The 26750-nt window shown below is 38.5% G+C and overlaps 1 protein-coding gene across 7 annotated transcripts in view; it reads right to left on the reverse strand.

Moving 5' to 3' along the window:
* Positions 1 to 3303: 3303 nt before the first annotated feature.
* The window catches only part of TPST1 (tyrosylprotein sulfotransferase 1), an 89823-nt gene continuing 66376 nt past the window's right edge, over positions 3304 to 26750 (reverse strand). For 3 of the 7 annotated variants that reach the window (XR_012665314.1, XR_012665313.1, XR_007353165.2), the window contains 4 exons: positions 14216 to 14266; positions 9261 to 9320; positions 5359 to 5406; positions 3304 to 3916 (listed from right to left, as the gene is read on the reverse strand). Coding sequence is in view for 2 of the 7 variants with exons in the window: in XM_048824116.2 (XP_048680073.1) it covers positions 5389 to 5406; positions 14216 to 14266 (69 nt within the window). In the remaining 5 variants the exon portion in view is untranslated. Of the gene's footprint in view, positions 3917 to 5358; positions 5407 to 9244; positions 9321 to 14215; positions 14267 to 26750 lie in introns of those variants that run through there. The other 4 variants (XR_007353167.2, XR_007353166.2, XM_048824116.2 and 1 more) reach the window with 4 other exon arrangements.

Raw genomic sequence — 26750 nt, forward strand, 5'->3', positions numbered from 1 at the left:
TAAGTTCATGGAGGATAGATCCATTAATGGCTATTAGCCAGGATGGGCAGGAGTGGTGTCCCTGGCCTCTGTTTGCCAGAAGCTAGGAATAGGCGACAGGGGATGGATCACTTGATGATTACTTGTTCTGTTCATTCCCTCTGGGGCATCTGGCATTGGCCACTTTTGGAAGACAGGATACTGGGCTAGATGGACCTTTGGTCTGACCCAGTCTGGCTGTTCTTATGCTCATTTAGCACCAACTGTGGTGATGCATTTTGTGCTGTGATCACCTGTCCACTAGGAACTTGCATTGGCTGAAACCATCACCTCATTTCAAACAGGCCACCAAAAAGACAACAGATGCGAACAATGGCCATCCAGTCTCAACCCCAATACTTAACAGTCCCATCTCCAGTAAGAGAAAGTGCAAGACCTTTACATATGACAGTTATACGCAGGCATATAAAGGATCACTTGCAATAAGTACAATATTTACAAGTCAAATGGGGACAGCATCTTTTGTGTAAGAGCTTTTTTAAATAGCCATCAGGTAGAGTCAAATATTCTACATCACTCACTGCATGGTTAATGACAGCTCTTTCATTCCAGGCCACAAAATATTTAGACTGAACAAATACAAAATGGGGAATAACTGGCTAGTATACTGCTGGAAAGGATCTGGTGGTTATAGTGAATCACAAATTGAATATGAGTCAGCAATGTGATGCAGTTGTGAAAAAGGCAAATATTCTGGGGGTGCAGGAACAAGAGTGTCATACATAAAACACAGGAGGTAATTGTTCTGCTCTACTGCGCACTGGTGAGGCCTCAGCTCAAGTACTGTGGCCAATTTTGAGCACTACATTTTCAGGAAGATGTGGACAAATTGGACAGAGTCCAGAGTATAGCAACAAAATGATAAAAGGTTTTTAAAAAACCTGACCTATGAGGAAAGGGTGAAAAAAACCTGAGCATGTTTAGTCTTAAGAAAAGAGGACTGAGGTGGGACCTGCGAACAGTCTTCAAATATATTAGGAGCTGTTATAAGGAGGCTGGTGATCAATTGTTCTCCATGTCCATTGAAAGCATGAGAAGTAGTAATCAGCTTAATCTGCAGCAAGGGAGATTTAGGTTAGGTAACAGGAAAAGCTTTCTAATTATAAGGATAGGTAAGCACTGGAACAGGCTTCCAAGGGAGGTTGTGGAATCCCCATCATCGGAGGGTATTTTTTAAGAACAGGCTATACGCAACCACCTGTCAGGCATAGTCTAGATATAATTGGTACTCAGCACAAGGTAATGGACTAGAACTAGATGACTTCTCAAGGTCCCTTCCAGCCCTATGTTTCTATGAATAAGCTATTAAAGGAGAAAGGAATTGAAGAAAAACATACAAGTCAAACATCTGATAATATAGACTAGTATTCATTATCTGACCAATGGACACCATGTAATGACAATGTTTACAGTTGTACATTTTTAGCTGTAAATGATTATGTTTATATAGCATTTCATTCTAAAAGATCCTAAATCATTTCAAACTGACAATAAACATATGTCATGGATCACTGCTCTGAAGTACATGAACTTGGGTGTAATGCAGCAGTTATAATACATACCAGAACACTGCAAAATAAATAAATAAATCTGTTGTTGCTCGTGAAAGGAGGAAAAAAAATGTTGCGGCTAACATCAGAGGGCTTTTGTTCCAGAAAAGACTAATAGTTTTATAGCAATATGAAAATAACAAAGACCATTTTCAAGACAAAACTGGTTTTATCATTGACTTTGCTAATAGATTGTTGAGACCCAGAAATTACAAAGCTGCACTTCTCTATTCTGTCACTAGGGGATGCTCTGTGTTTTCTTTGGCTCTACTAAGCTATCAGGAACAGAAGAATTTTCCTTGCACATCGAGCATAGCAAATTAACTCAACAATTGTGAAAGAAACATGTCTCATTCCTTGTCTGCATCTATAAAAATGCTTTCAATATAGATTTTTAGAAAGTAAGACTAGATTCCATTTTAACCAATTCAAATTGAATTACTTGCACTGCAGTAAAAGGAAAGGAAACTCCCTAAACTGCCAATAAAAATAAAAAATAATTAATCTGTCCCTGTCGGTCACAAAAAAGGGAGAGTTAGGCTAAATAGAGAAAAATTCTGATGAGAGCCCACAATAAATATTTGAGGAAAAGAGTGAAGATGTCCTCAAACTTTAAAGCTTCTGTCAATTGACCAGGAAATAAATTAGTGGACAAAACTCCTTTGAATAATCATTCTTAAAATACTTTGCCAGACAAGATTTGATGACAAATCATCTCTCTATTTTTAGCAGTATAATTTACATTTCAATACTTTATGAACAAAAAGTTCAAAAGCAAACGTGTTTTCGGATTTCCCTCTCTCGAGGCAAACTGCTAATGTTCAAGGGACAGTGTCATATTTGGTAGACTCAAAACTTGATCTTCCTCTTTTGTTGTAAATTTGTTTGCAAACCCCATGTTATTCCTTCATTGCTTTCCTCTTTCTCCTCAATAAGAGCTGAAGCAATGGTCTTTTTCTACCAAGGAAACCCCAAGCCAAGTGTCCCCAGCAATCTTCTATTGATAACCCAGGGTGCAAATGCATGTGAAATGCAGGGAAAACATTGTCTAGCAAGGAAATAGTGGGTTACTTTAAATAAAAGAAAAAATATTTTCAAAATGATGACTAATGCCTTGACAGAGTCCTTTAAATATTCTGGTGAGACATTTATAATTTTTAATAAGCAGCTGTAACTGTAGTACAAAGATCCTCCCACTCAGCGGTCACACAACCACCAAGATGACTTCCTCTGAGTGGGAAAAAAAGTGTAAATGACATTTCAGGGGTTCTTGAATTATTATGAGTGGAGAATAATAGCTTTATAGAAGACAGGTATTAAACTGTTTATTAGAGGAATCTTTGTAAAGAAAATAATTTATTAAGTAGGTTAAATAAGTATCTACTAAGGTCTTATTAGCTTAGCATCCCTGTGCTAAAATCAACAAACAAGCTAGCTCATACTGGAAATTTAGAAAAACGGAATTTACATATGTGGAAACAAAATTCCATTATATTAGGCCCCAATCTAGCAAATCTCCATGTGCTTATCTTTAAGAACATGAGTACTCCTACTGGTCACATATTAAAGCTAAGCACATACATAAATGTCTGATGTTTCAGGGCCTCAGATTGTATCTTTCGTTATTACAGCTATTCACCTGAATGGTACAGTAACACCTTGTTTCTGATAACTTCAAGTTAAAAGCTACATTAATAACTCAAAACAAAAAAAATCACATTTAAAGCATTTATTTTGAAAAATAAAATACAAAAGATCACTGCATTGTAAATGTACATGTAATTTATCAACATCTCAGAAGTGATTTTTTAAATAATTAAAAGAAAGATATTTAACAATTCCCACGTCAATAAAATTGAAACAGGCACAACTGTTCTACCAAAAAAACCCACAAATTAAGACAAGCACAGGCCACTTTTACAACATTTCATACACTTAAATTCCAAATGTTTCACAAACCATTTTTACAACCCTTTAAAATTAAGGTCTGGAATTAAACAGAGATATAGACAGAATAGCAGTTTCAACATAGGCCAGATTTTGCTTTAATTTCATTTTCAAACTGTAGAAACAGTTGTATAAATGTAACACAGTACTACATCATCATCAGTGAAAGTGTTCACCATATCAGAAAAGTGCTTTTATTGTTACAGGTTTAAGTTCACAAAAAACCAAAAACAAACCACCAAACAAAAACAATAAAACAAAACAAAACAAAACAAAAAAAGCCCCAAACAAAACAAAAAACAGTCTGAAGGCAAATGGGAGAAGATTCTGTAAAAAGCAGGCCATGAGCGGTACACCTCACTGATCTCGGTAAGACAGTCCTTATAATGTCATGTCAAAGAGAAAATAATATTAAACAAGTTAGAATTTGTGCACTCATTTTGTTAAAATTCATTTTGCAGCCCCATACATTTTCACAAATACAAAGAATAATTCACAGATGGAATGGCAACAATCTCAACTGGTCCAAAATTACCATCCAAGCTAGGCACAGCCACTTTTAAACCTTTCCTTCAACCCCATATGGATATTTTTAAACGATGAAACCTTGTCAGAAGTAAGTCATTTGTAAGGCAAAGACACTGAAAAACTTTATCTCTGTATAGTTTCAATAAACCCTTTAGCTACATGGTGCAAATTCTTTTTTTATTATTAACTTTCTCTTCCATCACAAATTGACAGTGAAATTGCTTCTGAGGATGCTTTCAAGGAGATTTTGCTGCTTTGAAATGTAAAAAACAGCACTAAATCAAACTCCAATGCCAATTATTTATGAAAGTAAAATTATCTGAGACATAAAAGTTTTAAATGTTTATCTTATGTAATACTAAATGAATGCTTTCCACATAGATTTCTAAATTAAGAATGTTTCCAAACAGAATTTATTTCTTTATAATGCAACTTAATCCTTTTATGTACATATGTTATTTGTTATTTATAACACTATGTTGCCTTGGTTTAATTTAAGAAGGATGTTGCATTTTGGTGGGCACCCAGAATATTTTAAGCCAGGAGTGCCCTAAAAATAAAATCATTATTGATTATAGCATTAGCAGTAATGCCTTCACCATTCACCAGTGTCCCAGTACAAGTGCACTAAAATACGCATTCCATATCCTGGTTTGGTCCACTGACAAAGAAATGCAATTTTCCTGATTCAGGATGTATGGGACACTATAGGCAAAAAACATATGGTTAGCTTATTTTTGATTACGTCTTATCCCCTTCTTTCGCTAAAGAAGTGTCTTTAAAAATATAAAAAGCTTATTCTAAAAACCTTTGTCTTGTTAAAAATGCCTTTCAATTTGATGTACAAATGTCACCTGTATATTAATTTTAACACAAATTAAAAATATGAAGATCTACTAAAAAGTGCCAAATAGTTTGCTCATTTTATATCTTCCTTTGTACTTCCAGCTGTACACACAATGCAGAGAAATCCGAGAATAGAGAAAATGGTTTAAATTCAGAGGTGATATCATGTACGATTGTCTAGCAAGCCTGAAATGATGTAACTTACACTTTTTCAACTCTTCACCATATTGAATTATACCAAATTGACTCATATATATTACTTCTGAATCTGGACTAAATACCTTCATCTATTTCCCACCCAAAGCCCCAAATATATTAATGCAGAATACAATTTTCCATTCTGAAGCTTCCATTAATGATCTGAGATTTTTAAAAAAGATCACAATTAACCAGATTAACTGAAATAACTGGAGCAGATAAATAACCTTGTGGTACTCCATATTATTACCTTATGTGCAAGGTAAGTCCATCAGATATTCTACTCCACTGGTTCTGTCTGTTAAAGAAAATATATACATATCTTAATATAAACTGCTACCACCCATGAAAACAAAATTAGTTATTTTCCGTTACAAAATAAAACTATCACTAATAGTGCCATTTAGTTGTTTGGTTCTTTTTATTATACTCAAGACTCAATCAACAGAACAAAATATTAAGTAGTAAGACTAATTTAATAAAAGCAATTTCAACTCCAGCTTCATATTTTCCAAAAGGGAAGCAATCATATATATTTTATAATTCTTTTAGCATATACTGCCCATGAAACATACTAACTCTACTGCTATATCACAAAGGTTATTTTATGCTCAATAAGAAAAGGAGTACTTGTGGCACCTTAGAGACTAACCAATTTATTTGAGCATGAGCTTTTGTGAGCTACAGCTGAAGTGAGCTGTAGCTCACGAAAGCTCATGCTCAAATAAATTGGTTAGTCTCTAAGGTGCCACAAGTACTCCTTTTCTTTTTGCGAATACAGACTAACACGGCTGTTCCTCTGAAACCTGTCTTTATGCTCAATGTTGTTGTAGTTGTGTTGGTCCCCAGATATGAGAGAGACAAGGTGGGTGAGGTAATATCTTTTATTGGACCAATCTTTGTTGGTGAAAGAGACAAGCTTTTGAGCTGCACAGAGCTCTTTTTCAGATCTGGGAAAGGTACTCAGAGTGTTACAGCTAAACAAAAGGTGGAACAGATTGTTAAACATAAGGAGATAACACATTGCAAAAAACTATTCAAACTGAAGTGGCAATTAACACCTCTGCAGTCATAGGGCAAAGAAGAGTTACTGGGCTGCAGACTGTTGTAATGAGACATATAACCAGTGTCTCTATTGAGACCATGATTTTTGGTGTCTAGCTGAGTTATGAATTTAAACTCCCAGGCCTGTCTTTTGAAGGTATTATGCGGGTTTCCTTTAAGGATGAGGAATGAGAAATCAGATTTGAAGTGATCATTTTGTGAAAAGTGTTAACCTACAGATGATAGAAAAAACGATAAAAGACAAAAATACCCTGAGTTTATTCGGTGTGTAGTGAGCATCTCATTTTACCTGCACAGTAGCTGAGCCATTTGACGCACTGGATGAGGTACAACACATGTTGCGATAGACATGTGTATGACCCATGGATTTTGAAAGGTATATTGAGGGGCTGTATTGATCATTGCAGCAGTAGAGATATGGCTTTAGGTTTTGCAATTGTTATGGCACCATCTGGTGCCACTATGAGTTGGCGTGTTTTGGTCTGTGGCGAGATTGCTTCAGACGAGGAGCTTAGTGAAGTTGGGGGGTTGTTTGAAGGCCAAAAGAGGGGGTTCAGGAGAGATTTCTTTCAGGATGTGGTCCCCATCAAGTATGGGTTTTAATTCTTAGCTGCTAACTCCATATGCATTCCAGTTTGGGGTGATGAGTGACAACTTGGGGTGTTGAGTCATTTTTCCCCCCTGTATTGAAGCAGGTTTTCTTGGGGAATTAAGGTGGCCTGTTCCAAGATGCAATCTACTTCTCTAGTGGAGTGGCCTTGTTTGGTGAAGACAGTTTTAAAGTGTGTTAAATTGTGTATCCAGGACTTTCTCCTTGGAGCATGTTCCGGGGTATTTGAGTACCTGGCAATAGATGATAGATTTTTTGCTGTGTTTGGGGTGGTTGCTTGATCTGTGGAGGTTAGTGTGGTGATCCATGGGTTTCTTGTATATAGTTATCTGTAGAGTTACACTGCTGAAGTAGATTGTGGTGTGTAGGATTGTGCTGCTGTGGGAGTGTTCTAAAGAGAGTCTGATGGTTGTGTGGTAGCGGTGGAAATTGTGGTAGAAATCTATGAGGATGTTTAGGTTGTCTGTCCTGAGGATGAAAATGTCATTGATTTATCTCAGATAGATCATTTGTTTCATGTTGCATTTTTCTATAAATTCTTGAGTTGGCCCAGGAAGAGGTTGGCATATTGGGACACCATCCTAGTAACCATGGCTGTTCCCATGGTTTGGACAGAGAGTTTGTTGTTGAATGTAAAGTTGTTAAGGGTGAAGAAGAAAAGGATGAGTTTAGCAATGTGTTTAAAGTAGATATCTTAATGTTGTCCATTGTCTTACAGATATTTGAAGCAGCCATGGTGAGGGATATTGGTGTACAGGGAGGCGACATTCATAGCGGCAGGTATGGTGTTCTGGGGGAGGTTGTTGATGGTGTGGAGCTTCTGGAAGAAGTCAGTCCTTTGAGTAAAGAGTGGTTTGAGGATAGTTTATATGAGTCCTGATATTCCTTCAGTAAGAGTGCCATGGCCAGATATGATGGGTGTGACTGGGTTCCCTTGTTTGTGTATCTTGCGAAGCATGTAGGATTTCCTGGTGTGGGTTTGTGGGAGATGAGGTGGTAGAGTTTGTCTTGGAGTTGTCCGGGGAAGGATTTGATGATATCCTTAAATTCCTGTGTGAATTCTGATGTGGGGTCTTCTCTGAATTCTTTATGGTAGGTGGTGTCGGAGAGTTGCCAGTTGGCCTAATTGATGTAAGTCATCACAATTGAGAACTACAGTGACATCCATTTTGTCTGCTGGTTTGATCACTATTTAGTGGTTGGCTTTTAGGGACTGCACAGCTGTCCTCTCCACAGTGGAGAGATTGTGGTGGATGGGTTGTTTGTTAAGAATGTCAGAGTTGATTTTTTTTCTGAAGTAATCAATGTAATGGTCAAGTATGTGGTAGAGACCCTGGATTTTTTTTTTTTTTTTTTTTGCTTTCTTCTGCAGAAGGGGAATGGGTCACTGGTTTGAACCAGAGTAAATGGTGGATTCTCTGAAATTGAAATCTTTAAGTCAAGATTTGAGGACTAAAGTAACTCAGCCAGAAGTTATGGGCCAGATAAATCAGGTTCTGGGGCCTGCAATGTGCAGGAGGTCAGATTAGATGATCATGATGGTCCCTTCTGGCCTTAAAGTCTGTGAATCTAAGATATTACCTCATCCACCTTGTCTCTCAAGATTTTTTTATGACTTCAGTTTACATGTTTTTCTCTTTTTGGAGAAACCCAAAACTATTACTTCTTTTTAAATTAAGCAGATTTAAATGTAACTGTATCAGTTCTACTACTAAGAATTAGAAGAGTTCCATTTTGAATACTGTTTAACCATCTCACTTGGAACACAACAGACTTTTGCTGCAAGTTAAGGACCAAATTCTGCTGACTTAACACCAGGTCAATTTTTTTAAAATAGGAATTATTTATACTTTAAATAACTGATATTGTAGGCTTCAGAAAACATGAAAATTTAGAGTTTATGAAGCACCATGTCTATTTACTGTGCTCTATGAAGTATTTTTTAAATAGCTTAACTTCTGCTATTCAGAAATTCAAGAACAAACAGGTAGGTACTACTAACTTTTACTTTCTTTAGACACAACATGTACTACATATACTAAAACTACACATGTAACATTGTAGCTTAACAAGCCTTTGTCATCATTTAGTTCTATGAAATAACCACTGCAAACTTCTTCAAATCAGTTTGCCAAAGTACTACTGCTAAAAATCAGACATTTAAATAATTTTTCACCTTTAAGCTGCATAGACACTTTGGCCAGCAGTTGAGAACTGAGCAATACCGTGAATACTGTGAGCAACAGCACATTTAGCTTAGTGGTGTCAGGTTCTTAATGGCTTTATATTAGCTAAGCACAGCTTGCAAAGCATGAACACTAACTGTTCAAAATGTCAGAACAGGCAAAAATCCAGTAAGAGAGCAAAGCCCAGGTTAGAGATGGCACACAAAGAAAGTTTATCAGAAAGATTCAAGGTGCCCACAGCTAAGAGTTTTATGCTCTGAAAACATGAAACAGACACCACAGCTACTCTACTTTACTGGTCCACGTTCATTTTATCTTGCCACGGGACTTCCTTTCTACTGTCTTCTTTGGCTGGAACAAAAGAAACCAATTTTGGTTTTTAAATAAAAAAATATTTTTAATTTGAACTGATGGGGCAAGTCGAAAGGTTTGATTTTCACATGTGAAATTCTTCTGTGTATTTTCCTGAATGTCTAGTTTTAACATAGCGAGAATAATTAAAAGTTATCCTTAAGAAAAATAGTTTGTTCCTATATTTTTGGATATGGAATTACAAAATGTGCCTATTCTTTTATCCTGAGACCATGACAGTGAAAACATGAGTAAATTTTCTGAAAAACTGGTTGCAAACATCACATTAACCTTCCCAATGACCTTAGGAGGTAAGCAAGGAAAAGCTTTTTTTATCTGGCATGCTGGGGCAATGGAGGGTGCCAGTAAGTGAAAAATTCCAGTTAACTAAGAGGGAGGGAGTTTGGGTGCAGGAGGGGGTGTGGAGCACTGGATCCGGGCGGCACTCACCTTGGGCGGCTCCCTGGAAGCGGCGACATATCCCTGCTGCTCCTAGGCAGAGGTGCGGGTAGGCAGAACCATGGTTCCCGGCCAATGGGAGCTGCAGAGCCAGCGCTTGGGGCGGGCCGGGGACAGCACACAGAGCTGCCTAACTACACCTCCGCCTAGGAGCAGCAAGGACATGTCATTGCTTCAGGGAGCCTGCCAGCCATGGACAGCACGTGAACCGCCAGCTGGGGGAGACTAGCCCCTAGCCTGCCCCTTCGACCTGAGGCCCTGCCCCTTCTATGCCCCCTCCTGCCAGAGCCTAGGGCCCCCCACCACCGCACTGCAGCTGCCAGCCCCCACCCCAGGCTAGCGCCCCACCCCCGGAGCACCAGCACTGCAGCCGCAGCCCTGGAGTGCTGGGAGGATGGGTGTCATGGCCCCAGCCCCCCCCAGGCCCAGGAGGGCCGGGGCCACCGCACAGGAGCACCAGAGCTGCAGAGTGGCGCACTGGGGGTGGGATGTGGGTGGGGCCACACCTGGCTGTTTGGGAAGGCACAGCCTCCCCCAAGTATGATACCTGCCACCCACGCTGCTGGCCCCGCACCAACTGAACTATAAACCGGACTTACAATGAAGATCAGAAATGCCGGTTTATAGAGCTTTTCGGTTGATAGAGTGCCGGATAGCTCAGCTTTTCCTGTATATTATTAAAAACAGGAAAACTCAGTAAGAGAGCAAAGTGACTATGTCCTAACTACCAGTGCCCCACTATTCCACGGGGTCACAATACCCCCTCTAGAGCGCTGGCTCCCAAGCTTTTTACTAAGGACACCCACCAACTGCAATTTGACTATTTTTGTGACCCTCCCAGGGTACAAATTAATGGGGGATCTCCAAAATCACAGACCACCGTCCTCCTCCTCGCCCTGCAAAGGGGACACAGAGCCTGCAGCAGCTCCCTACAACCTGGCACCACAACCTTAATCCTGGCCCAGGTGGAGGGGGATGGAGAGCAAGTCTGCTCCACTCACCCTACAGTGGCAGCTTCGTTCATACGAAGCTGGGCCCAGCTCCCCATTCTGGGCATTGTGACCAGGCATGCAGGGTCACAGCACTACTCAGGTTTGACTCAGCCACCCCTCCACCATGACTGGGCCAAATAGACATGGGGCTACAATCACATGAGCCCTTCAGTTATGGCTGGGCCAACCCTGTGTGGCGCAGTGACCCCGTGCGCCAGATTGCAACGCCCAGAGCAAGGCCCAACCACGTGGGATAGGAGCCACAGCTACAGGGCGAGTGCATGGCAAGCTCACTCTCCAACCCCCTCCTCCTAGCACTGGACCTGAGACCCATCTAGAACCTGCCCATGGCCCACTGTTGGGTCACAACTCACCACTTGAGAAATACTGTTGGAGTGAAATGAAATTTCATAAGCACATTGGGCTGAACCAATGTCCTGTGTGCACTCAAACTTTTTAAAATTGCCACTTATCTGACTGACATTAGTACATATTATCTTATGGCATCAGTGTGAGGAAGGGGGAAAAGATGAAGTGTTTAGTGAGTTACCTAATTACCTGGTCCTCCCCAAATATGCAATTCTGCATGGCTCCCAGGTTCTTAGAACCACCATTTTTGTAGTAATGCTAACCTCAAGAAATCAAAAATCATGACTTGCACCCCCCAAAATGAGAGATTTTTACAGAAAAGATTATAGTGTGTTTTTCCAGGCTGTCTTGATTTTTGAACTCCACTTACCCATCCCCAATGCGTGGGGGCATGACAATTAATGTTGGCCATTCTGCCAAATGTATTGGCCCCTGCTGCAGGAGCTCTCGGCCTCAAACATGCCTGCCCCAACCCCAGCAATTAATCTTGTCCCCCAACCCCACTACAAGTTGCTCCCCCCCACCCCCAGCACCCACCCTATCAGTCCAGCCCCCTTCATTCAGTTCAGACGCCCATCCCATCAGCCTCCATCCCGCTCAGTTCAGCCCCAAAGGCCCCATCAATTCATCTCCCACCCCTCCAGGACTATTCCTCTCCCATTTTTATAGGGCAGAATCATATTAACATTAGATCTTTTTCAATTTAACTTTTGTATTATTCTAATTAATTTTTCATGAACAAGCCCTAAAACAACAACAACAACAAGCACTTCCAGCCTTTGGTATCTCAAGCACTTTGTATATAGATACATCACCAGAAGTGCTGCCTACAGGGGTCCTACCCTATAATCTTCCCTCATGTAACTGTCATTAGGAATTTTACGTAGGTCAGGACTGAGCTCATAATTTGTATGCATTCCTACAAACAACAACATGATCAATTTTTGTTTTCAATCCAACCTTGTAAAATTCTCAATCATCAGGGACAGTGTTTTGTTTTCTTTTGGGTTTGTTCTGGTTTTGTAAAACAGGCAAGTAAAATATCATTAATATGTTTACTATCTTCATGGTAAAGGTGAGTGAGCATGTTTTGCTCCGGGTGAGAGAATCTGCATGATGCTTTTTCAAGGCCAGATTAACAGAATAGAACACGGCACATTTAGATGCAGTCTTCTTCTCTTTTTTGTCATTAGAGTCCCATATTAAAAGCAATGAAAAAATGTGGTTGATAATTTTATAACATGTACATTTATTGTAAATAATTCCTCAGTGTAGATTCATCAGCTGAAAAAATATATCTGTTTGACAGATTTATATTGCTTAGTTCTTTAAAACTTGTTTGTAGTCACAAGACATCTACATATTAATCTAATGGAATTCTGAGAATTAAGTCCTACTTTCTGTTTGATTAAAAGTAAAGGTCATTAAATTGTTATCAGAAGACCAGTAATGATACCAGCAACAGAACCCAGAGTTTGAGATGCCACACATAGAGATCGAAAAAAACCTTTGTTGGGTTTATATTGATACCAATCCTAGATCAGGTGCTCTCTTGGCAATAATTTTTGAAGGACCTCAAGTCTGTTATTGAAACAACAAGGAAATACTTTCTCTAGTTATTATTGCTCATATAGCCCCTATTCTAACTTCTTCAATACCCTTTGGGACAGGACTGTGCCACGAATAAGCATCACATTATTAGTAGTGCTTAACAAATAATTATATTACTATAGAATAGAATACACCTGACTACTTTGAGGGGATAATCCCTCCCCCCCCCCAAATAAATACATTTAATTGCATTACAAGGTCAGCAAAACTCCTTGAACTAGTTAGCCAATGAGAATAATGTATCTTAATGTACCCAATATTGAATTATAATTAAAGTTGTGAAGTAGATTAACTAGTTCAATGTTCTTAGTAATTGATGAGATAATCTATCTTTACTGCCCAGGACTGAACTGCTTTCCTGAAGTGTGCCAGAACACTATGGAGATAGCCATGCTATCTGCTCTGTACTTGATGTAGAACGTTTCAGAACAAGGCAACAGATAGCAGATTAAGTTTCTTTACTACCAACAGTAATACACAACATTCCATTTAGAGGTATTTAGAATGAAACAAAGTTCAGATCTGAAGTTTCCCAAGGTTCCAGGAATGTTTGGATCTAGCACTGTGTCTTGGACTCCTGTCTAGTTTGGATCTAGCATGCTACATTCCATATCAGAGATGCAAACAGGCTCAGGAATAGTGTGGGGATGCTAGGACTCTCTAGGGCCTTGTCTACACTGCCACTTTACAGCGCTGCAATTTTCTCGCTCAGGGGTGTGAAAAAACACACTCCTGAGCGCTGTAAAGTGGCAGTGTAGCTACTGCCCTCTTGGAGTTGGTTTTTTTACAGCGCTGGGAGAGCTCTCTCCCAGCACTGGTGCCATGACTACTTAGCCAAGTTGAAGCGCTGCCGCACCAGCGCTTTAACATTGCTAGTCAAGACGTGCTCTAGAACTGTGAAGGAGGAGAGCAATGAAGGTCTCAAGCTCCGTGGGAAAGCTGCTAGGCACACAGTTTTCCTATCACCCACTAGCAAACAAGACATCAAGTAGAAAAAGTAGGCCTGGAACTAAATATTAGAAGTAGGATACAAGAAGGCCCCAGCATGGAAAGGGGAAAGAAATCAAATTACTCTAGATAGTGGGACAAACTATATACAATGCCCAGTTTATGGCACATACTTCATTAATTCAGATTAGGAAGTTCTCTAAAGAGAAGCAAAATGTAATGCCCTGTAAACGCAGATCATTCAAGCATTCCTTCAGAGGGAAACAAAGCACTATGTGGCTTCACTAATCTGACCATTATTAGAATCAACTTCTGTCATGTAAGGCCCACCTATTCATAGGAGGACATATTACCTATGACTCAACCATATATAATCGCACTTAAATGCAAAAATCAGTTCTCTATAAAGTGATTGTTAATAAAGTTGTCTGTCACATCTCTCTCTCTCTCTCTCGCACTCGCACACTTTCGCCGTATCACTTCACCAGAGAGAAGGAATACAATCCAATACTGTACCTGTGGCATTTCTTTAAGAAAATCAGGAAGCTGAAATTCACCTTTATAGACCTGGGGGGAAAAAAAGCATAGTAAAACTTTAAACAGATGCTTTCATTATGTTATGTTCAAACTGCTAACAGAAATTCTGTTCAATAAAAGATAGGTTAATCTGGGTCATCTGGAACTAGTCATGCTAATCAGACATGCCTGGAGCACGGAGCATTGATTTAAATCAACTATTTTAATCAAGATTTAAATCAGCAAACAGGAAACCGTGATTTAAATAATTTACTGTAATCAAGTTTTGCATTTGTACTTTAGCTATTTTCCTAAAAAAAAAAAAAAAAAAAAGTTGAGTCCCATGGGTTGGTAACCACTAAAACATTGATTTGCAACTAAATATAGCCCTTACACTAAATTTAGGCTTCTTTTAAGAACTAGTAGATTTCATTCTCACAACTAGTTTTTATTCATAGATTGGAAAAGGAAAACAAGCTTTCCTGCTTTTTCAGCTCCCAATTGGTTTGTTATTTTTAAATGTAGTAGTCATTGAACCTGAAACTGAATATGAATAAACTGAAGTGAAGAAAATATTCTCTCTGAACCTCCAGAAGAGGACACTCCTGAGTAACTGGCTTAGTACTTCAGTAAACTCTGATTCTAGATGTTTCGTCATGAAGTTCAAACATGTACTTGTTAATATTTTATATTTAAATAATTTTAATGATTATACTAAATTTAAGCCTTAACATGGATTGTTAAGTTCAAATGTAATTTTAAATTGTTTATTTAAAAAAATAAAACTATAAAAAACTGATTGTATTTTATCTTTTAAATCATTGATTTTTATGCATCAGGTTGTGGCACTTCTTATTTTAAAATTCTAATTTTAATTCATTAATGAGAATTTGTGTTAGTCTGATCCAGTTCTACACCTTTACATACATTCTCCAGCTTATAACTCCATGATGCCTACAAAAAGCCTGAGAACAGTTAAGCTGCTGATGCACTGAGACCACAGCCTATCATGCTGACCAATATCGTAGCATTTTCTTGTGCTCCCCAATCTGTCTCTACCCATCTGTTATTTCGTGTTTTACACTTAGCCTGGAAGCTCTCGGGGGCATGGGTCATCTTTATGTTACATGTTTGTACAGTGCCTAGCACAATGGCAGCCTAGTCCATGACTAGAGCCCAGAGGCACTATGGTAATACAAACAATAATGTCACATATTGACTGACTGACCTGTTAGAGTGAGAAGTAAATGGCATTTAATGCAATTTTTATTTAAGAAACATGCACTAGGTTAATACATGGCAAAATCTTATAACTTACATTACATTTGAAGTTTTCTCAGGGTACAAATTATGTTTGATGCAAGTCCAATATACCGTATTCACTATATATTAAGTATATACTAATATAAGACTTTTCTGTTTTCATAGAGAAACAGACTTTTGGAATTTAAACCTCTACACTATGATTAAGCATCATGACCATTAGCACTGTTAATGGAATAGTTCAGTGTAACAAACGCCCTCATTTGGTCTTCTGAAGTTAAATATTTATAAACTCACCACAAAACAATCTTTTCTCCAAAGTTTACTAAAACATCAGTGTATGAATAGAATTTGTAAGGAATAGTTCCAACTCTTTGGGGCTTAATTACAGTTTAGAATTAAGGATGGCTTTTACTGCATTTGGTGCACCTTCACAACAGCTTACATAGGAACTAATGCTTTCCATGATCAACAATGCTTTTCAAAAGCATCAATTCCTGCAATTCTCAAATGCAGATGTTTAGTTCCTGTAATGTTTGTGAAGGGTGTGTGTGTGTGTGTATCCAGAAATGTCAGGAGCAGACAAGAATATTTAGTATGAAGATACATAATTTGTATGATAATTACATCAGATATCATCACACAAAAAAGTACCACTTACACAAACAAATACTGTCTTTTTTAAGTCCGTCTTTCCTTACTATGTGGTGTCATGCAAAAATCTCTCCAAAATTAAAACCAATGACTAATTACTGACTTAAAAAATAAGAGGAATTTAGTACAATTTGCAGCAGGTTATCCTGACATGGCTAATATTGAATAGACGGATCTTGTCTCTACAGAATTGACAGTTTCTCTGTCTTTTCTGAATGGGAGTCTAAACTAGATAAAGTCTGCAGTATCTTACGCTGATCATGAGCTCAGATTAGGAGCAAAATGGTCTTAAATAATTACTACGTCAGTACACTGCAGTGGCCTGGTCTCTGAAGCTGAGTCAGCTCAGAGTTTCCTGTCTACAAAATAATTCACCCCAAATATGACTGCAACATTAAACAATATGATTCATTTTGAATGGCCTAAGCACGCTGGAAGCTTTCACTACTCTATTTCTATAACTAGACTGGTTAAACACATGCAAGGACCCAGACTTTATTAAAAATATAATCAGGGAGCAAGGAATCATCTATATATGTTGCAAAACCTTAAAAGTTGTTATCTCAAAAGAAGTGGAGAAAGATAGAAGAACAATGGTGATCCACGATAGACACAGCTCTCATTCACATTCTTGAAGCCATTCCCACAATAACCATAGCTTCCCACAATAACGTTAATGAAAGCTTCACTGATCAAAAATTCAGTGTGTGGTCAATGAGATCCCAAATGTATTGTAAAGTTCAGCAGACTACTTCAGATTTTTATCTTTTAGTTAAGCTGTTAAAATGAAGCTCATCTCTCCAGACAGCAGCTAAGAAGGTGATGCATCAACAATGTTGACACATTAATACTACGAACAATTTATTCACCTATCCACAACATGAAATCATTTTGGCTAATTTCATATCCATGAAAGAAACTGAACTCCCCCAGAAGCATTAGGCTATGAAGTCCCATATTAACGTGAATTTTTAGTAGAAGAAAGCATAGCTCATGAAAACAATACAGAGATTTGTTACATCAATCAAAATTAGCAACAAAGAGGAAAAGACTAATAGCCAAAATGATCAGCTCAGTTATTTCTAAAATGCCCAAATACTAATTAACTCAGTGTACTGAGTTCGTGTGAGGTACTAAATATTCCAACCTGCAAGTTAAAAAGTCGACATAGTCCAAGCACCACTATGTTACTCAATATTTGTTTAATGAAAAGGAGCCCATCGAAACAGGATTAATAATAGTGTTGGGTCAGGATTTTAATGCAGATATAATTCTCTCCCTGTTATAGTTTGCAATGTTTTATTTGGTCAGTTCAGTGTACAATGTTAAAAACTTGACAAAATAAAATTCTCATGCACAGAGATACAGCAGCAGGTTCCTGGAAGACAGCTGTGCAGTTATTCACATACTACCAAAGATAACCATCTCAGATAGTATTTTAATATTATGGCAGAATCAAAGGTGCAACAAAGCCTCTAGTCACACAGCATTATCAATTTTCCATAAGCATAATTGGGTATAGCAGATCAGATTACTGCAGATAAGAGTGATATTGTAATTTGCTACATACTTCATTTTTGTTATGTAGATACTGAAGAAAAACTACTTTTGGTTCAGACAGACATTTTAAAGATTCATAACCTAGGGGATTCTTTGCTCCCATCTGTCATGAACAGTTTCCGATCATGTGAATTCTTATCCACAAAACAGATAATCTAAACCAAAATGCCCATGTGATGTTACACAAAAAGCACCAATATTGCAACATAGTCCAAAATATGATGCAAGAGGAGATTTGATTAGGAGTTTTTAAAGATTAGGAATTTGGGAGGGTTTTTGTATATTAAGCTCTTTCATATTAATACATACACTCTACAAGCCAGACAGCCAATAAAACAGGATGAATCCTGTATTTCAACACTTGAAGCGGTAGTGCTGAAAAGGAACTAGAGCTGCAAGATTTAAACAACACTTGTAAGTATTAATTTTTAAAAAGTTAGTTTATGCAGAACCTGTTGCCCTGAACAAAGTTACCTTCTTAAGTCAGGAAGCTTATCTAGATATCATTTTCTCTCCCCCTAGAGGTTTGGTTAAAGACCTTAAAACTATGGACATCTATTATAAACTTGTTCAATTTTCTCATCCAAATGGCCCCTCACCTCCTCTAACCTCTCCCACGGAGATGGCAGAAAACATTCAATCCTCACAGAACAGGAGAATTGCATGAACAGTATTCTACTTAAACAGTGTGCAAAATATAAAAGTACACACTGGCTACTGGGTGGGTTTTACAACAGTATATTTGAATTTCACATACAACTTGGCAATTTTTTTAAAATAGCCAGATGTAAGCTCATATTTGGAAACAGGATGGAGCTCTAACATTAACAGTTTCCTTGTAAAGTTCTTTAAAAGATTTATTGAAAAAAACTTGAAAGGAAAAAATGAGATATTCCTTTCTGAGGTAGCTGAGCAGTCAGTTAACTACTTATCATGGTAAGGAGAAGTAGGGGCTAAGCTTTTCTAGAAGCATCGAATTTATGCACCAATTTTTCTTAGATATAAAAATGGTTGAGATTCTCCATTCCATCCTAGCAGACGCTAACAGGGCCAGATGACATTCACCCAACACAGGTATAGGATTGTGCAGCCAAAGTTAGCCCTGCTCTGGCCCCTGCAAGCCCCAATATAGGGCCATTCTGGCTTGTGCAGCAAACCAGATGCAGACCTGAGGAAGATGCCATAACTTAGAATGGCTGCCAAGATGCTAAGTTACATCCGGTGCCATTTTGGCTCCAGAGAAGCCCAGAAAATTCAGAGGGCTTTAAACAATCTTTGCCTGTCACTCTCAGCTGCACCTTTGGTACTGCACCTCCAGACGGTTCTACAAGAGTCTTGGCCAGAATGTGCAACATATAGCATCTGGGTTTGGCCCACCTTTCTTCTTTATAATTTCTCTGCTTCTTATATGTCAGCATACTGCACCATCAGTAGTTTTTAAGAAAGCGGGAGTGAGCTGTAGTTGTAGCGAAATAATTTATTTAATAATCTGCATAATTTTTATAAAAATATTATTTCCCTTATTCTTCATCCATACCTATTCATAAGTTAGGCAGATGGGAAAAAGCAGGTTAAGCATACGTAAAGCAAACAAAGGGCTAAAGCTTTGACTGAAACACATGAATCAAGGAAAGATTGACATCTTGGTTTTTTGAAATGGAGTGGGGATGAAAAACCTTTTATACCATGAATTATGTCAAGTCAAAAAAAAATCCACACTTTTGGGTGTGCACGTCTTTGGCAGTGAAAAAGACAAATCTAACCCATACTATAAACAGCTGTATATATTCTATCAACAGCACACCAAAGCAAAAGTTATTCTGGCACAAGGTAAAAGAAAATTAGGAACAGCTACTGCTGCATAGACATGAATTACTGTTGAGAAGACCACCTGCTTCAACGATCAGTAGTTTGATTTATAATACTTATTATTAGGGCTCCGTGTTTGTTACAGAGGTCGCAGAAGTCATGGATTCCATGACTTTCCATGACCTCTGAGACTTCTGCAGAGGCCAGTGTGGCTGACCCCAGGCTGCCCAAGCTGGAGCAGCTCTGCAGCCAACTGCTCGGGCGGCCCCACAGCCAGCCACACTAGCTGCTGCTGGAGCAGCTCCAGGGCCAACTGCACCAGTGCGGCTGGCCCTGGGGACTGCCTGAGCAATGGTCCCAGGGGCGGCCACTGTCGGCAGCCCCTGGGGTGGCCAAAGCAGCTGTTGTCAGCAGCCCCCAGCACTTTATGCTACGGGGCCTTCCGCCTGAGTACCCCTCCCAGCAGCGACCCTCCTGGGGCGCCTCCCCATCAGTGACCCCCACCCCCCACCCTTGCCCAAGGTTTAGTCAGAGGTATTTATAGTATAAGTGAATTTTTATTGCCCGTGACCTGTCCATGACTTTTACTAAAAATACCCATGACTAAATCGTAGCCTTACTTATTATGCACGGAAATCAGAGCTCACTATTCTTAAGTAGAACAAGAGACAGCAGCGTAGGGACCGTTTTTTAGGTGAGTGCATTTACTCTGAGTTGTACACATGCCACATTGAGCAACAATTCACTAGAAACCCTTTTCACAAGCAGATCAGAAACCAATGTTTGGTAGCTACCCTTTCTCTTAGACTTAGAGAAAGCAGAAGTTCTCATTGATTAATGAGCAATGAATAATGAGCCATCTATCACCTGTCTGGGGATAGAAAGGAATTTTTCTTGATGGACCAACTTGCCAGATGCTGGAGGGAAGGGGGTGTGTGTCTTTCTTTCAGCTTCATGGAGACACAGTTGGGTTGTAAGCATGAAGACTTGAAATAGTGGTAAGAACTTGTATGAAGAGTAAGGCTATCTTGCACCTGCCATGGGAGCATAGGTTTGATAACTAAGATTGTCACTGTGTTTGAATCTCTTTTTCTTTTCAGTATCCCTCTTTTCTTTTCCTCTGCAACCACAGAGAAGCACCCAGCACAAGCAGGTATGTGGTCCACAGTAATACTTTCCAAGGTTCATTAGCAAAAATGTGAAATAAAAGTGCCCACTCTTCATAAGTTTCACTCTGACCCTATTGTGATGCTATATGGAAATAAGTCATTCAGCTTATGGGGTTGGCTGGGTGGATGAATGTGTGCACACAAACGCACACGATACAAGAAAGCACAGAATGTGAGAGAACCCGTGGCAGATTTAATAAATATTATACCACTAACAGGGATTTAAAACAAAGATGTGGCCAAATGTCTGTATGTTGCAGTAGGTATTAGGGCAAGTAGCAATAAATGAAGGCATTCAAACTTAGTTCTCTTACCTATTTATAACCTAACACTAGTGCTCTAGCTATTACTTTTGGGTATTTGCCCTTTCCATTATCTTAGGGACAGGTCCTAAGACCTCCTTTCACCAACTCTCCAGACACTGTCAACTTCCCCTGCTGGCAAGTCAACAGCTCTACCAACAGGTTTGCAGCAGACAATCTGAGAGCGATAGAAAATAAACAAGACTAGAGAGTAACATGGTCTTATTTTTATCCATCAGCTAAATTAGACATAGAAAAGAGTGCTAGAAAAAACATCTCTCCTTGCCATTTAATTTGAGACAGCTATAAATACAAAACCTGAAAAGTGCAACTCTGTCCCGAGTAGTGGATCCCGCTTTCAAAAAGTTAAAATGATAGGCAAGGAACTAATTTCACCTGTTCTCATCATAGGATCCACTACTCTGCTTAGTATGGGAAGGAAGTATGTTCTGAAGTAAAACACACCACTTACTTTGTCAATGTAAAACTGTGGAAATTATGTTCTACAGTTGTGATGAGAAAAAGATTGTTTACTTTATGCTGTCAGCCGAGTCTAAATCACGTTAGATTTCAGTCCTCTTCTGCAGTTTATGAATTTTCAGGAGACGACCAAAATGATGTACTTAAACGCAATGTTGTGTACAATAGAATTGTGACGCCATCATAACTCAATTCGCCTCATATAACCTCCCTCCCCCGCTCAGCCACCTTTCTATTGGCTGGGGTGGGTGATTGGGACAGCGAATTAAATATGTAGGGAACAAGGAGGGAGCCAAACTCTCTTAGACTTTTCAAAAGCCTCTTCCTTCTGGTAGCTGCTCGGCCCGCTCTCATCTTAGTTGTACTATTGGAGCTGTGTTTAGGACACTGCAGATGTGATTTATCAGCTCTTTTGGGATCAGGAAGGAATTTTTCCTGTTGGACAAATTTGACAGTTCTGGTGGGTTTTTTCACCTTCCCTTCAGCTTCATGGAGGCACAGCTGGGTTGTAGGCATTAAGACTTTAAATTTTAATATTAGGAAAGGTAAGACTGCTTAGTTTGTCGCAATTTGTGGTAGTGTCCAGTGCAGATAAGCTAGAAGGGTCAGCTCCCAAGGTAAATGAGACCTGGGATTTAGCTGATGAGACTTAGAAGAAGGGGAAACCTGAAGTCTTTGTGGATTGAGCTGCCCTCACCCCTTGGTAACCTCTGCCCACGCACCTCCCTTTACACAAGGGGAGGCAGACAGGGTTCAGAAACAAACTAAGTTCTAGAGACTGGTCTAGGCAGGTCTACCCCCAGCTATTGATAATATGGTGGGAGCCGTGTAATTCCACAATGGAACCAGTTAAATGCCTGGTGTGTGAGAGCGGGATATGGGCACATAGTGACATTCCCCACTAGTAATAAAGTTGTAGCCTGCCTCCTAAATCCATCCTGTGTGTCTGTGGTTCATTCACCTGTGTGTCTTGATCAAGACCCTGTATAATGGCAATCTACTAAGCAAGGAGATTTGGGAATCTCCTTCAAATGCCAGTCAAAACCACTTCTTCAGTCATGTGGGTCATTAGAGAAGGGTGTCATGTTTTACTTTAAATGGAATCATTTCATTTTCTTAAATTAAATCTGTTACTATGCAATATTTTAACTGTGTGATCACTGTCACTGTTAAGATTTCCAAGCAACTAATATTCAGCAGAATATTAAAGAAGTTAAGAAGAGAATTGGCACCTGATATTTCTGAAACTTTCAGAAATATACTGAGTCTTCCACTTTGAGATGGATTGTTTTCTGGATAAACATCTCCATAATAAAATCCACAAACTGGGGCTGTACCTGCAGCAATTTCAGAAAACAACTGTTCCAATACAAAACAGCAGGGCAGCAATTTACATGTAAAAGAAAATTGATTGTTTAATTTTATTTTATAAACTTCTGCAAATTCCATTGTAGAATTTGTCTTGTAAAGCATACCTATAACAAAGCCTTTTCACCTTTTTAAAAATCAGGTGTTTACAAACATTTAAAGAAACTATTTTAGAAAAGCAAAAAATCACACTGCTGACTCCAAGTAGGAACTAGAGAGCAAACTCATTTAATATAGGTCACTAAACAGTCACCAGATGGCAACTTATAGTAATTAACAAACTTATACTCCAGTGGTGAATAGCTCAATATTCCTATTATTAATCAGTGTTAATTTTTTTCAAACCATACAGACATTTCTGTAGAGAAATGAGAGCATGGAGGCAGTGGAGTATCCTATATCTAAAAAGCTCAAAGAAAATTAACACACACACACACACAAAGACTATAAAGACTCTACCAAAGGAGTCACAGGGGAGATTTGTGGGTTCTCTTCAAGGAAACCCTTCTCTCATGGGTGACCACTTATAATACAAGAACCAAGATGGAATTTTTTTTTTCAATTTAAAAGTTAGAGCAAAGAACACAAGCCAAAATACACACTGCAAAACGCTTCTGTGGTCACCAACACCATCCATTCGCAGCTTAGCTATAGCACTATTATGGCCTTCATTCTGGTCTGTTCCACAGCTACATCTCATTGCTGCATACCTTACACAAATATACACTACATCTTATACAAGATAGAGAGCTGCTCAACCACACTGGTGTCATATGCACTATTTATAATGCTTTCAGATCACTATTGCAGAACATATGTCCTTTTTAAAAAAAAAAAAAAAAAAAGGACAAACACATGATCTCTAATATAGTGTATCTCAGTTGATAACATTAGCATAACACTGAGGAAATGTCTTCAAGATCCAAGCTGCGGATAAGCTGTGTCTTTGAAACAGAAGGGTTGATAAGACTCAATTTCTTTCTCCAGCTATTATGACTAGTCAACAGAATTTTCTGTGACATGACAGAGAAAAATATAGTTTGCAGAAGTTATTATAAGAAGGCCCACCAGTAAGTAGTCAGGCAGAACCCCCACGCTTTTTCCTCTAACACATGTAAGTTTTCTTCTCACAATCTCTTTATGGTGAACATCAGAACCTTTAGGAATTGTCAAAAGAAATGACTGGAATATGTAACACTGTGTCCACAAATTAATTCAGCGTGGAGTGTGTGCCAAAGAAAAACTAGAGTAATATGTTACAGATGTGAGAGGAAACTGCACAGCCAGTCATAATACAAGAATAAGCCAATTTCAATTGGGCATAAGTCAAAATCTAATAGTCACAAGGAATCCTCCAGTTTTTGCTATACTCTATTCAACTCAACAGATGCCTCTGTGCAAGTTCACTATTTTGACTGAGCTGCAGGCACATCAGATATTCTTAAAATATAATGAAGTGATTCTAATAACTTATATTCTTCACTTGGTAAATGGGCTACTAGTTTGTAGCATTTCAGAAAACACCAATTATTAATATTTTATGTGTACATATGAACACAATTACAAAAGATTCCTTTGTGTGTGAGGATACTGAATCTGTTTATCTCTTACATTTCTAGAAAAAGCCACTGTAAGGTTAACTATTAACACACCAAACTTGAGTCACTGTGAGGCAATCCTTAAAGTAAAGTGGATGGGCACAACAAGAATACCAAAAGATTTGCTTATATTATAAAAAAAAAACACTAATAAAGCGCAAAATTCTGCGTAAATGCCCAGAAGGCATTTGAAGTGTTGAAGTCAGTAGGCACCATGTATGCATCAAGGGACAGAAGTATTTTTATTTATTTGTCCCTCTGCATGCACTGATCTATATCCAGCACTATTCAGACTCTAGTGACACACATCTTCCACCTCCGTACCCAATGCCCTGCATAAGAATGGATATCTTGCATGCATCCACACAGTACAGTACAAGCATGCAAGGCCCAACATGAAATTAATGAAGCAATTAGTCCACAATGAAAAACAGTTGCTTGAAAGATCAATAGTTTATTATTACCAGAAATATCTTAAAATAAAGCTATTTTAAGGGAAGCTCATAACTTGTGAAATGTTATTCAAATGAGCTGTACGTTGCCAGGAATGGCAAATTATAATTCACTGAAAAACTGCTATGGAAGGTTTTTGCTTCTCCAAACGCAACTTTTAAAAAAACCAAAACTTTTAAGATTTGTAAAAGTTAATTACTCTTATTTCTTCCCTGTAGATGTGATGTGTTTGTAGTCTTGTCCGTCCTAGTAAATGCTCCTTCACAGAACTTTTTTTTCTTAGCATGTGCTAATAATAATCTATTTCTTTCAACTGATGTAGGTCAGAGAAGGGCATCCCAAATTACTGAAAGGCTGATAATCATCCTCAATTTTTATATCTTCTTCATTTCCAAACTCCTTATACAAATATGAATCATTCACATCCAGCTCAGCAATACCTACAACTGAATCCTCTGTCTTCACCATATCTCTTCACTTGCTGGGAATGTTAACATCCATTTCCTATGTCGCTCTTTGGATGTTTTCCCAACAACTGGAATAGATTGCCATTGAGGTTACGCTGCCAGATACTGTACACAGGACAAAGTTCTTGCTGTTGAAATGAAACTTTTCTCAGGTTTCTCTTAACCTTAACTTGTGAATAAATAACTTTTCACAAGTTATAATCTGTTCCATTCAGCCATATGGACAAATGGGTTTTAGATATTAAAAGGCGAGTGGGCATTACTATTCATGAAGACAAAAGCCCTCAGAGTCACCAATGCAAAAATCCTAATCAAACAGAAGAAGTCACTGGGGCAGCAAAGCCACCCTCTTCTAACAATGTAAATTATCACAAGCATGAAGTAGAGAGGTAATTATTCTTATTACAAGCAGCTGTAATTATTTTTAACCAGGTACCTCCAGAGATAAGCAGTACTACTTAATTTAACTACTTACATTCCAACAGAATCAAAATCATCAGGCAAACTTAAAATCCCAGTGTTTGGGTTAATCAACTTCAGATTCTGTGGCATCTTTTGTTTATTCTTCAAAAAGACAGCAAAGCATATGATAACCTGACATTTCAGTCATCCTGGGACTTTTTCCAGAGATTGCTTTTTAAATCCACCCCAAGTAATTTACATAGGATATCTGTAGCACTCTACTCCTGCCAAACCAGGGGCGAAAGACTCAGTTCAAAACTCAAATTTGGCAACCAGGCCAGCCAGCTTTAAAGATTACAGTCCTTAAAGTTAGGGAACTAGTTTTAAGTCTGGTTACTTACACAAAGGAAATAAGCTAAAGCTTGAAAGTTAAACCCCATGCATGACAGAAGAGAAAAAAATGAGCTGCCAAATTACAGTAAAGGCTTTTTAAAAAAAAAATCTAATCTTGAAGCAATTGTGAACAAAATTGATTTACAAACTATAATAATGTCACAAAGTATCAGTACTTGATAGATGTTTCTTAAGTGATAAAGATAAAGAAAGTCTATTTACTTAAAACGGAGCACCAGCCTTCCAAATAATTGCTTTTTACTGAAGGGGGGTGCCTTTCACACCTAAATCACTAAGCCCTTGTCTAAATAAGACACAGAGTTGGGTTAACACCATTCTACTCTCATGAATTTCTTGGCTAACTTAGCCAAGTCTTAAAAGTAATTTACACAGGCCACACTGCATACTATTTCTAACAACAAACAGTATTTCATGTTAATTTCATACCAAACAACAGAATAAGTTGTGTATATTAAGATATTTAGAGTGTGTTTATGGAATATTTTCTAGATCACCAAATATTACACAATTTTATTGCTATTTATGATTTACTCTTGAGAAAGCTATGGAAAGCTTCTGAAGAAATTTTCCTTCAATATAATATTACTGAAACCATT

Source organism: Caretta caretta, chromosome 17 (genome assembly GCF_965140235.1).
Source record: "Caretta caretta isolate rCarCar2 chromosome 17, rCarCar1.hap1, whole genome shotgun sequence".
In the NCBI taxonomy this organism is placed as follows: Eukaryota; Metazoa; Chordata; order Testudines; family Cheloniidae; genus Caretta; species Caretta caretta.